General features: G+C 40.7%; 1 protein-coding gene across 5 annotated transcripts in view; it reads left to right on the top strand.

Moving 5' to 3' along the window:
- Positions 1-12,812, top strand: part of tiam1b (TIAM Rac1 associated GEF 1b) — an 86,085-nt gene that overhangs the window by 41,330 nt on the left and 31,943 nt on the right. For 4 of the 5 annotated variants that reach the window (XM_082179855.1, XM_082179854.1, XM_082179853.1 and 1 more), the window contains 7 exons: positions 330-539; positions 1,983-2,256; positions 3,441-3,613; positions 4,785-5,009; positions 6,830-7,015; positions 9,725-9,871; positions 11,368-11,442. In XM_082179855.1, coding sequence (XP_082035981.1) covers positions 330-539; positions 1,983-2,256; positions 3,441-3,613; positions 4,785-5,009; positions 6,830-7,015; positions 9,725-9,871; positions 11,368-11,442 — 1,290 coding nt within the window. Of the gene's footprint in view, positions 1-329; positions 540-1,982; positions 2,257-3,440; positions 3,614-4,784; positions 5,010-6,620; positions 6,717-6,829; positions 7,016-9,724; positions 9,872-11,367; positions 11,443-12,812 lie in introns of those variants that run through there. The other variant, XM_082179857.1, reaches the window with a different exon arrangement.

The raw sequence follows: 12,812 nt of genomic DNA, 5'->3' as shown, positions 1-12,812 counted from the left end.
GGCACCATCGGTGAAGATGAATGGCATGCCAGGCCGCACAGTCCAGTCATGTGACTCCCGCTAGATGCCGGGTTTGGTGGCTAATATCCCATCATTCCCCTGCATTAGTACAGAGTGGTATTGTACAGTCAACTGTACAGCACTATAAGTTGCCAAGCATGGTTCAGACATTGCTGTGGTCTCTCTTCACCATCTCTAACATGTTCACTTCAGCATGTCCAGCGCTTCTGATGGCCAACAGGTAGGAGGAGTGAAGATGTGTTGGAGAAGAGCCACGTTTAAACACATGTATCTCACCGTGACCGTCTTCTTTTCCCGTGTGTATTCAGGATGTCACGGCGGGAGACGGCAGTGATTATGAGGACAGTGGTATCGACGGGCTGACGGGGGACAGCGAGGCGTCTCAGCATCAGGCTCGCCGCTATAAGACCATGTCCGCGTCGTTCTCCGTGTACTCCACGTCAGCAGGGGGCGCCTTCGCCGGGAGCGACAGCGGGAGCAGCAGCGGGGCCGGAGCCGGACCCTCAGATGGCACACAGGTGGACAATATGAGATATTACAGTTGTTTCTTCAGCTCTTCTTTTATACTAATGTTCCATCCAACCATCAGTAAAAACTAGGGGTGTCACAATATATCGCAATACAAAATTGCATCAATATGTATCATGGATGGTGACAATATACAGTAGTTCACCCAAAATAAAAATTAAGGTGTGAGAAAAAAATCAAGTTTACTGAGTTTTAGTGTCAGTACTACATTAAACTACTATATAATGTTGAATATAATGTATAATAATGCAATGGGGGAATATTTGTGGGTCCTGATAATGCTAAATGTCTGATGTTACCTGTAGTCAGTGACAGAGTTCATATTCGTCTAAAATAATTCAGTATTTTCAGCTTCAGAATCATGAATATTTTTATTCTGGTGTCTCTATTATCCTGTGCTTTGGGTTTCCAGCACCAAGTCCAAGCCTAATCATTTACACCCACAATGCAACACCAAATTTATAATTTTAATCAACAGTACATTTTTTGTTAACCTTTTATCATATGTCTTGGAGTATCGCAATAATATCGTATCGGGAGTTCAGTATCGTGATATGTATCGAATCGTGACATGACGGTATCGTTACACCCCTAGTAAAAACACATTAACATCAGAGAGTTGCAACATCAGTGCTGTAGATGGCCATGAACAAACATCCCGGCAACATAGTATTGTCAATTAAAATAAAATATATATTAATAAAAACGCGTGAAAGGGGCGTTTGCAAAATATGCTGTATTTTTTGTTAATTCCACTGGGTGCCACTAGTGTTGCAGAAACTACATATTTCACCTTTAAATTAATATGTATTTATTTATAACGTTTCAGAGGTGTCTAACGCTATTATATTTTATTGCAATATAATGAAGAGTTGTGATGTGATATTCACCACAACTGCAGTAGGCAAATAATTAATGCTCATTAAAATAAAATAAATCAAGCGAAAAAACTTTAAATGACTGTATTATTTATTTATATATAAATAAATAATAATTTGTAAATACATTTTCTATGTACATTCCATAAAAAAACAGTGCAGAAAATGAAAATAAAAATTGTTTTTGGTGTTTGGTGCCTCTGAAACATCTTGCCATGTATTCATGTATATATAATGAAAATAAAAAAAGGGTAAATAAATATGAATAATACACCATGATGTTTCAGAGAGGCGCCAAACGCTTTTACATTTTAATGAAATATTAGGAAAACAGTTTTTAAATGATAAATGGTACATTATGTACAGTAAGAAATCAGAGACTTTAGTTAAGAATGTAAATAGGGCACATTTTTATGACCAAAAGCACTTTATTTCCATGAGACCAGAGGTAGACAAGTGAATGGTATGTTATTTGTGATGCAGTTCAGCATCTGTACGTTGCTAACAGTCGTGCTGGACCTGTGTGTGTGTGTGTGTGTGTGTGTGTGTGATCAGGGAGTCTATGAGAACTTCCGTCAGGAGCTGGAGCAGAACGTGAGCCCGGCCGAGCTTCCCGAGGAGAGAAGCTCAGCGTTCAGTGATGAGCAGAGCAGTGTGACTCTGAGCTCCGCCTACCACACCGACCCGCTGCTGAACGTGGCCGCCGTACAGGGGACGGTGCGCAAAGCCGGACGCCTCGCCGTCAAAAACTTCCTGGTGCATAAAAAGAACAAGAAGGTGGAGCTCGCCCCTCGCCGCAAGTGGAAGAGCTACTGGGTGTCCCTCAAAGGTGTGTGTGTGTGTGTGTGTGTGTGTGTTTCTGAAAGATGTGAGCGGTTACCTGACACCACAAACAGGTTTTACAACTTCCCATGAAAGCGTTTGAAAGAGAAGGGGACGATTATGTTTGTTGTGTTTTGTTGTGTTATATGAGAAGGTCCAGAAAAAGATCTGCAGAATTAAAACGCCTATCATTCACCAGTCACCGCTGACACACGTTTAGTACATATTCTGGCTAATTTGATGTCTTCAGCTACTAATAGGAATAAAAACATATAAAATGTGATATATATTTACAATTTAAAATGAAAAATTTAATATATATCAGAGTTTTCAGCATCATTACTCCAGCCTTTAGTGTCTCATGATCCTTCAGAAATGATTCTAATATGCTGATTTGCTGCATATTATAATTTTTTAAAGGCCGTTGTGAATTGAATTGAAGTTGCAGTAGTCCTTTTGTTCCCTATTGTGATGTATATCTGAGGTATAAACCTATAAACAGCTTCTTGAACAAGAATAAATGTAGGGCGGGACTTGATTTTGTCCATGGGGAATTGATTGGCTTGATTGGATGGTTGTGGTTTGCTGTTGGTCAATCTTATGTGAGTGTCAGGTTGTCCCGCCCTCACGTCAGTAAACACATCATCAGAGAAGAGAAGAGAATTTGTATTAAAGATTACAAGGAGGGCATATGAATTACAAAAATAATGATGTGCAGGGATAAAACATTTTATAATAATAAATACTGCAATATTGCATAAAATAACAAGAATTGTCAATTATTTTGATTTCATGGTAACTTTACTTGGTCTTAAGTTAATTTCCTTCCCAAAAAAATAAATAAAAAATCTTACTGACTGGATCCTGAATGATGTAATTGGTACACACAAAGTATTGACATGTTAGAAAGCTCTGTAGCTTTGCCAGCAGTCTGAAAACAGAACAAACTCAAAGCTAAAACAATCCAATAAGTGTGTGTACATTATATCAGATTTTATTTAAAAAAGCAACGCTGCATTTCTTATTTTGGCCACTGGAGAGCAGAGTTCAATCAATAAAGCCGTAAAACTCCAATCTATTGGATATCCTGCTGCCGTTCCCCTGGAAACAGTGACTGAGTGTGTAGTGTTAATTGAACTCACATTAACTCTTGTATGATGCTTGAGTGATTGTTTTAATTTGTCCTCCCAGGATGCACTCTGTTTTTCTACGAGACAGACGGGCGATCGGGCATCGATCACAACAGCATCCCTAAACACGCCGTGTGGGCCGAGAACAGCATCGTCCAGGCCGTCCCGGAACACCCCAAAAAAGATTTCGTCTTCTGCCTGAGTAACTCGCTCGGAGACTCCTTCCTTTTTCAGGTAACTGTGGAAAAGCCCCTTTTCAGATGCTAATACTGAACTGAGAGATTCATATTTAAATATTTGACTCAATATATAGGCTATGTTCAGAATGGAATAGTAACATACTTACTGCATACTACACCATATACTACTTTTTACCTAATCTAGTTGCCTAATAAACCATATGTTTATTGTTGACTCTTTACAAATTTGTTCCTCTTTCGAAGTCGATTTGGATACAAGCGTCTGATAAGTGCATCTAAATGTCATTTTTTACAGTGTGCATTATGTCAAAATAAACAGTAGTGTGCTACTTTGTTGTCAAGGCCTAACAAATCATGTGGCTCATTTAAATATTAATACTAAAAAATGTATTTCAAAGTCAAAACTCTCAGCTATTAGCTACTTATTAGGGGTGTAACAATATATCGCAAAAATGCAACAATATGTGTCATGGACAGTTACAATATGTATTGTATATACAGTAGTTCACCCAAAATGAAAATTACTGTGCATGAAAAAAATCAAGTTTACTGAGTTTTAGTGTCAGTACTACATTAAACTACTATATATAATGTTGAATATAATGTTGAATAATCCGATGGGGGAATATTTGTGGGTCCTGATAATGCTAAATGTCTGATGTTACCTGTAAAAAGTGGCCTTCATTTAAAATAAATATATCTAGTCAGTGACAGAGTGCATATTCGTCTAAAATAATTAGTTTTTTTCAGCTTCAGAATCATGAATATTTGTATTCTGGTGTTGCTATTGTCCTGTGCTTTGGGTTTCCAGCACCAAGTCCAAGATTATTCATTTACACCCACAATGCAACACCAAATTTATCATTTTAATCAACAGTAATTTTTTTGTTAACCTTTTATCATATGTCTTGGAGTATCGCAATAATATCGTATCGTGAGTTCATTATTGTGATATGTATCGAATCGTGACATGAGGGTATCGTTACACCCTTACTACTTATAACTTTATCACTCTGAGAATGGAAAGTCAAGTTGATTGCATTGCATTGTGGGATGCCGTGGTTTACCAGGTGAAATACCAGCTATTCCTTGCATACAGAGAATTTGCCTACCGTGCACCAAATGCATTCTACATACCGCAAGAAATAGTGAGAGTAGTATGTGAAGATGCTATTTAACCTTTGACCCTTCACCTCTTTCTGTAGACCTGCAGTCAGACAGAGCTTGAAAACTGGATCACGGCCATCCACTCAGCCTGTGCCGCGGCCTTCGCCCGCCAGCATCACCGCGAAGACACGGTGCGTCTGCTGCGCGCGGAGATACGGAAGCTGGAGCAGAAGATCGACATGGATGAGAAGATGAAGAAGATGGGAGATATGCAGCTCTCTGCTGTCACCGACTCCAAGAAGAGGAAGACCATTCTGGAGCAGGTTATTGATTGGTTATTTACAACGTTTGGGTCCAAATTACATACAAAACAACACGTTCAGAGTCAGATCATCCACTGAAAGTGAAATACGGCACCAAGCAGCCAAAACACTGACAATCAGAACATATTTGATGTTGAGGTGCACTCAGTCATTTTTACATCATTAATATATATATTTATAAATGGATTTGTGGGCACATCGTGATTAAAATGTAAACAAATGACAGACAAAATGTCTTGACGTTCAAAATTGTTGTTGCTTTCATATGGTTAAGACAAAACGTGTTAGTTTTACATACAGTAGCTGTCAAATAGTGTCTGTCTGTTCTGTTTTGTGTCCCGTAATTATTGTATCAATATCTTAAACCCTTCACGACACTAAGATCTCGGTGTCAGCTCACTCTGCTGTATTATCTGCAGATGTTCATCATCATCTCTTCCACATCATTTTTTAGATGTTGTCAGGTCATTATAGGGGCTTTTGCACCGGAGGAACCTTTTCATAGTCCCTAGAACAATTGGTGGAAGTACCCGAATTTTGGCGTGTTCGTACCACAGGAACTAGGAACAATTTTAGTTCTAGGAACGATTTTAGAGGAACTAATTTCGCTCCTACTTCAGAGTAGGGTCTAAACCAGCAATATAGGAACTACCAGTGATGTCAGTGTTCGCTGATTGGCCGAACGCACGCGAAACACCAGCACCCGCCATTTTTAAAAAGGCTGTGTAAACACACAGATTATAGCCTATATATTTACTCCAGAAACAAACTCTACGAACATGAAAAACAGTGATATGGGCCTCTTAACCTTTACGCTGAGGAGAAAATCCAACACAACTTTGAGGGGACCAAGCGAAACATGCTTATGCTTTTCTGCTCAGCTTGCGACACTGGACATCAACCACACGGCAAACGCTTATAACTTTTCATTACTGTCTACTTTCTATGTATTACAATTCTATCTAATAACGTGTTAGACAGATCGTAAACTAATAAACACGTAGATTGCGAGCGCTGTGTGAACAGGCTCTGGAGTTCTCAGAGGCATCAAAATAAAAGTTTGCTGCACCGTCAAAATAAAAGTCACAACAACAAGCACAGCTTACGTCACTTCATAGTTGCTACTGGCGGTGCGAATGCAACCAGGAAAACGTTCCTATGGGAACCATTAGTTCTCGGGGAACCACCCTGGTGGCTAGTTCCTAGAATTATCCGGTGCGAAAGCCCCTAATGTTGACAGAACAATAATAATTCCATGCACACACTTGCTGCAAAAGTTCAAGTTCTCCTCGTTGGATGTTTACTCAAGAAACGGAGATCAGAATGGCCCACGGCCCATCAGGAGGAGGGTTAGCGGGTGCCTGAGCATTTGTGTTTGTGTGGGTATTAAATTTTGGCAGCAGCGTCGGGTTACGCATTGTGCCCTTGTGAATGGCAGCAGGGTTGAGTTCCTGCGGAGTCCCAGACCTCGCTGCCAGTGGAATGTGTGGCGCTGTTGTTTGCTACTTTGTGAGTTGCCTGGACCACTGCCCTCTCCGCCGTCTTCAAAAAAACATTCATCCCAGAGTGGCTGGGAGGAGACGGCGTGGCGTATAAACACACTCCACTGCCCTTGAAACTCCATTTTATTAGACGACTAGATCCAACCAGAGCGAACACAAGGCACGGAAACTTCTAGATATCTAGAGATGCTCCTTTAGGCTAAATGTAATGTTTTGATTTTGTTTTTTGGACATCTTTGAGAGAATGAAATGATCATTTTGACACCTCTCACATGCCTACATTTCTAACCAATGACTTTTTCTCTCTTTTCCTCACAGATTTTCCTGTGGGAGCAGAATTTAGAGCAGTTCCACATGGATCTGTTTCGGTTTCGCTGTTACCTGTCCAGCCTGCAGGGCGGCGAGCTTCCCAACCCCAAACGCCTGCTGGCCTTCGCCTCCCGACCCACCAAACTGGCCATGGGCCGACTGGGCATCTTTTCTGTCTCCTCCTTCCATGCGCTGGTGATTATCCCTCAATTTATTCCACAATTGTTTTTTATTTTTTGCATAGTTGTTATGTTGCTATATATATATGTTCATTTTATAATAAGTGTGTATATATATATTTTTGTATATTTATACCATAATGTACACACAAACACTCATATATATATATATATAAATAATTTTTATATTATATTGTACATTCAAATATAATAACACAATTCTTTTAATATATAGTGAAAAGTGCATTTTAATGTGAGTTGAGCAAAAGAAACAAGTTATGCTACCATTGTTGTCAGAATTTAGTAAAAAATAATATTGACAAATAGTTTTAGAGATTTCAGTCTTTCTCCTTTCAAGCTGACATAAAAAACAGGCCTGGTGGCGTAAAGAGACTTTCTTCGGCTGATATGTTTTTACATGTTTGGGGCCAGATTTACTAAATTAGCGTGAGAGCGCAATCTCATAAAAGTGCCGATGCGAGGAAAGTTCTGCGCGTGATCTACTGACGACGCAACACAGACGCAGCCGGATCATTTCCATAATGACCAACACAATCTACCAGGAGCAGCGCAAATTAGCGTCTGCTTTAAGACATGCTATTTCAGGTGCCATATAATGGCGCTAATACCAGTAAATTGACTAGCGCAAACCTTAGTAAATCAATAAGCATGATTTATTTAAATACTCTCCTCCCATAAATGTGAAAGGGAAACTCCTACAAATGCAAAAAATAACCCTGTCCGGGCTTTTTCAGCGCTAATTGTTCACTGCGTGTCTTTAGTAAATCCTGACCGTAGTTTTTTTAACGGCAAAAGAGGGTTTGCGCTGATGCAAGCTGTTAGTAAATCTGGCCCATAGTATCTAACGTATTTCAAGAAGTTGCATTGCTTAGAAACCAACATCAAGAGCATGTGTATTGCTCTATTTTTACCCAGAATGTATGTATTAACCTGGTTCCCTCTCCTCCCGTCAGTGTTGGTGTACGTGGGTAATGGATTTTGGCATAAAAAGAAACAGTAGTTGAAAGGTTGGTCGGTGTATTTGCAGTTGGATGTGGGCCACGGCTCCGGCTAATCAATACCATCCATCCTCAGATTCGCCTCCAGCTCTGGCGTTCTTTGTTGGAGCTGGAGGACGCTGGGATACAGGGAGATTTTATTTTTGTCCTTGCATCTTGGATGAATTTTTTGGGTGGAGGGGGTGGGGATGTTCTTCAGTATTCACATTTTGAGAGGATGGAGAGAGAGGATAAGTGTTGAGTCCAAATGAAGTGCTGTTGGCCCTTGTGCTGTTTTTCTGGAATAATGGCTTGGTTCAGAGCAGTTGAGAGGGTTTTTGATGCAGCCGGAGTGCTTTTCTCCATCAGGAGACCCAGAAATGCCACAGCGCGTTCAACACAACGAGCGTGTATAATTTTTGAATGACACTTAAAAGGACTCGCCTAACACTTCACTAACCTTTAAAATTCACCCGGACCCCAGTGACCACAGGAAGCGAGGCATTTTTGTGTGTTCGTCGCTTATTGTTGAATGAATATTTGTGTTAATTTATTTCTAAATGTGACATCCCACTAGCAGACTCGGTTTTGGTCGGGAAAGTCTCATCTGCCAACTGTTTTTGCTGAAAAATCTCACCGAAAATTAGAGCAACTACAATTGTAATAGACTGAATGCAATTTATTGGGAAATCTTACTCTAAAAATTGTGTAATGGTTATTTTTCTTTTCAAGACTGTTTGCATTCATTAAATGGACACTGTTGTGCTATTTCTTCAGAGCTCCAGAAAACGCATTGACGCAGTCAACATTAATAACGATCAACTTCTGTGAGCTTTGTGTTTGCTGAGGGAAAAGTCTCAAACAGATTCCAGCAGGGTTGTTTCCCAAAAGCATCGAAAGCCTAAGTAGATCAATTTAAGCTCATGCTGCTTTTGAGAAATGCTGCCCAGGACAGTTTTCCTGCTAATAATCAGGAAAAGCAGCTGTATTTTGGAAGGTGGTAGCTAGTCATTAGCTGGTGCAAGCTTGTAAACCATCTTAAACCCACAACAAACCAGCTACCAGCTGGTCATAGCAGCTTTAGGTGGTCAAACTGAATTTTGGAACATTGAGACCAGCTTGCACCAGCAAATGACCAGTTTAAACCAACTCATAACCAGTTTAGACCAGCTAATGGCCTGTTTAGTCTGGCTGATGACTAACTTGCTTCACTAATGACTGGTTTAGACCAGCTAATGACCAGTATAGAACATGTCATGATCCCTTTAGACCACTGACCAGTTTAGTCTAGCTAGCAACCCTCTTGCTCTGCTGATAACTAGTTTAGGCCAGCTAATGACCAGTTTAGATTGGCTAATCACCAGTTTGACTGCTAAAGGCTAGTTTAGATCAGATAATGAACGGTTTAGACCAGCTAATGACCAGTTTAAACTAGCAAATGTATTATTTAGACCAGTTAATGACTGATTTAGACCAGCTAATGACCAGTTTAGACCAGCTAATGACCCGTTTAGAACAGCTAATGAAAAGTTTAGTCAACTTATTCCTGAACCACTTTTTGAATGAAGCTTATGAACATCAGTGTGACCGAATCATTGAGAACGAGAGTTTTTCAGCGGTTGTGTTCATATCTCAGACTCCTGCTAGGAGCAGTCTAGTCAGTTTGATCGCTGGGACACAGTATGAATGTTTTTCCTGTACCTCATGCAGCTGTTTTGTGTCTGTAGGTGGCGGCTCGCACTGAGAGCGGCGTGAGACGAAGGACACAGGCCATGTCACGCTCAACCAGCAAACGCAAGAGTCGCTTCTCCTCACTGTGGGGTCTGGACACCCACTCCAAGAGAAAGAGTAAAGGTCATCCCAGCATTAACCAGGTAAACTACACACACACACATACTTAGCGCTTTCTTCCTGAATGCATGAACATGCATGTGCACAGATTAACCGGCCCTGCTTAAAAACTCAAATGCACATTCATTTACATGCTGGTCCAGACATTCTACATGCAGGTTGGGCTGGTTAACCAACGAATCTTGCACGTTAAGACAAACCAGCATCCCATGCACAGAACATGCATCAAAGAGCCTGTTTACATCTGGTCACTTCATGCGTTTTTACGGATAGCTTATCTTACTTGTTAAAACTCTACACTTGGCCACATGAATGTGTGTCTCCACAAAATTCAGTTCATGTCAATAAAAGCAACAGATATGAACTGCATTATATCATCAGCTAATTTCAAGAGAGTGGCATCAGCACTGGTAAGATAATTTAGTCTCACAAATAGAACAGCTAATGACTTATTTAGACCAGCTAATGACCAATTTTAGACTAGCTAATGATCACTTTAGACTAGTTATCGACCATTTTAGAACAGCTACTGACCTATTTAGACCGGCTCAAGACCCATTTATACCAGTTTAAAACAGCTCAAGACCCATTTAGACCAGCTCATGACCAGTTTAGACCAGCTCAAGACCAGTTTAGACCAGCTCATGACCAGTTTAGACCAGCTAGTGACTGGTTTAAACGAGCTCATGAACGAATTAGACCAACTCATGATCTATTTAGACCAGTTAAGATCAGCTCATGACCCATTTAGACCAGCTAGTGACTAGTTTAGACCAGCTCATGATCAGATTAGACCAACTCATGACCCATTTATACCAGTTTAGAACAGCTCATGACCCATTTAGACCAGCTCATGACCACTGAGCTCATGACCAGTTTAGACCAGCTAGTGACTGGTTTATATCAGCTCATGACCAGATTAGACCAGCTCATTGCCAGCTCATGACCTATTTAGACCAATTTAGACCAGCTAAAGGCCCATTTAGACCATCTAATGCTGGTCTAAATTTGTCAGTTTCATTTGAGGCAGTTTGCAAAGTCTGCTTCCTGATGAGATTTTCAGCTCATCTGCGGCGATGCGTGTTGCAGTAGCCCTGTCATATCTGCCTATAACACATTCTCACACGTTTATTTTTTACCATTTTGTGAGTAAAATGTACATATGTGGTTTCAACGACCAGATGCATTTACACTTGTCCAGTTTCGTCTGGAATGCGTCTCAAACTACATCCTGAAGTGGTTTGAGCGACCAGATTTAAATCCGCCTCGAAAGCATTTACACCTGGTCTTTTCACGATTTGATAGCGGTCCGATCAGAGAAAATGCATGAAGTGATCAGGTGTAAACAGGCCCATTAACACAACATATGATGGTCAGCAGCTACGCCACTCTTTTTAACAAGGAGATCAAATGCATGCCACATTTTATCAGGTTACATGTTCCTCCTTGTTGATATATTAGTGGCTGTTTTTAGTTTGGTGGATATCTGTGCTGAATGTTACATTTTGTTTTTAAACAGGTTTTTGCAGAAGGAGATGATCCAGTTAAAAGTCCTCTAGAAGGCATGTTTGAGGGTTCTGCTAGTGTGACAACGGTAAGAAACATGCATCCTCCCTCTCTATACTACACTATCTATAAAAGTGGCAAAAACACACAATACTGCATAAGCCCACTACACCAAATCAGAAGTGCCCTGTTTAGAGAGATGCGCTCTGGGACGGATCTCTGGAGTGTGGGCGTATATTCATCCCAGGCGTTGGTGGAGATGTAGGCTTTCGCTCAGCCTGGCAGGGAGGAATGGTAGATAGATGTGCTATAATCCACTGACCTGGGCTGCAGATTAAAGTGCTGATGTTCTGATTCACTTGCTCAAACATATGCAGAGAAAGAGAAATGGTGAACTGGTAGTTGAGATGAAAATGCATCTCAGCATGCAATGCGTTAGACATGCATATGTCTAACGGCTGTTTTCGGAATATATACACAAGCGTTCAAAAGTTTTGGGTTGGTGAGATTTTATGTTTTTTTTAAAAGTATCTTCTGCTCACCAAGGCTGCATTTATTTGATAAAAAATACTGTAAAAACATTAATGGCCCTATTTTAACGATCTAAGCGCATGGTCTAAACTTAAAGCACACGGCGAAAGTTCACTTAGGGCGTGTCCGAATCCACTTTTGCTAGTTTAACGACGGGAAAAATGGTCGGCGCGCCAGGCGCATGGTCTAAAAGGGTTGTCCCTATTCTCTTAATGAGTAATGGGTGTGTTTTGGGATTTACCTGCGTTAAACCAATCAGAGTCTCATCTCCCATTTCCTTTAAATGCCAGTTGCGCTCGTTATGGCAGATTCGCTCGTTATGGCAGATTCGCTATTTACATGACGGAATTTGATAGTGGAAAGACGCGTCTCCAGAGCGCAAACGGATCTGCTCGTGCACGAGGTTAAAGCAGGACAAGCCGTATTCCACCATATCTTAATGTACACAATAATAATCTTTTACATTGTAATCCTTTTATTTAAAATATTTGGCATGTTTGTGTGCTGCTGTTTGTCCCTGTGTGTTTAATAAGCAGAGTGTACGCGCGTTGTGGACCCGCCTATAGGCGCACATTACTAACGTGCTCATTAAATAACAACAAAAAAATTTGCGCCATTGACTTTAGAGCAGGTTTCAAACGGTCAATGGCACAGTCTATTTCTGTTGCCTCAAAATAGCAATGCTCCAACAATGCGCCAGAACACACCTCGTTTTCAGACCAGCACGTCCCAGGGGCGCACAAATGGACGCAAATGCATTTGCTATTTAAACAACGTGGCGCAGGACATGAAAATGATAACTGCGTCGGACTGAAACTAGCAAAAAACACTTGGCGCTGCATTGCGCCGGGTGTAAGAAAGGGCCCTAATATTGTGAAATATGATTACTGTTTTCTGTATTCCTGTGATGGTAAAGCTGAATTTTCA

The sequence above is a fragment of the Leuciscus leuciscus genome (assembly GCF_965113295.1).
Source record: "Leuciscus leuciscus genome assembly, chromosome: 9".
Lineage (NCBI taxonomy): Eukaryota > Metazoa > Chordata > Actinopteri > Cypriniformes > Leuciscidae > Leuciscus > Leuciscus leuciscus.
This window is presented reverse-complemented; position numbering and strand designations above follow the sequence as displayed.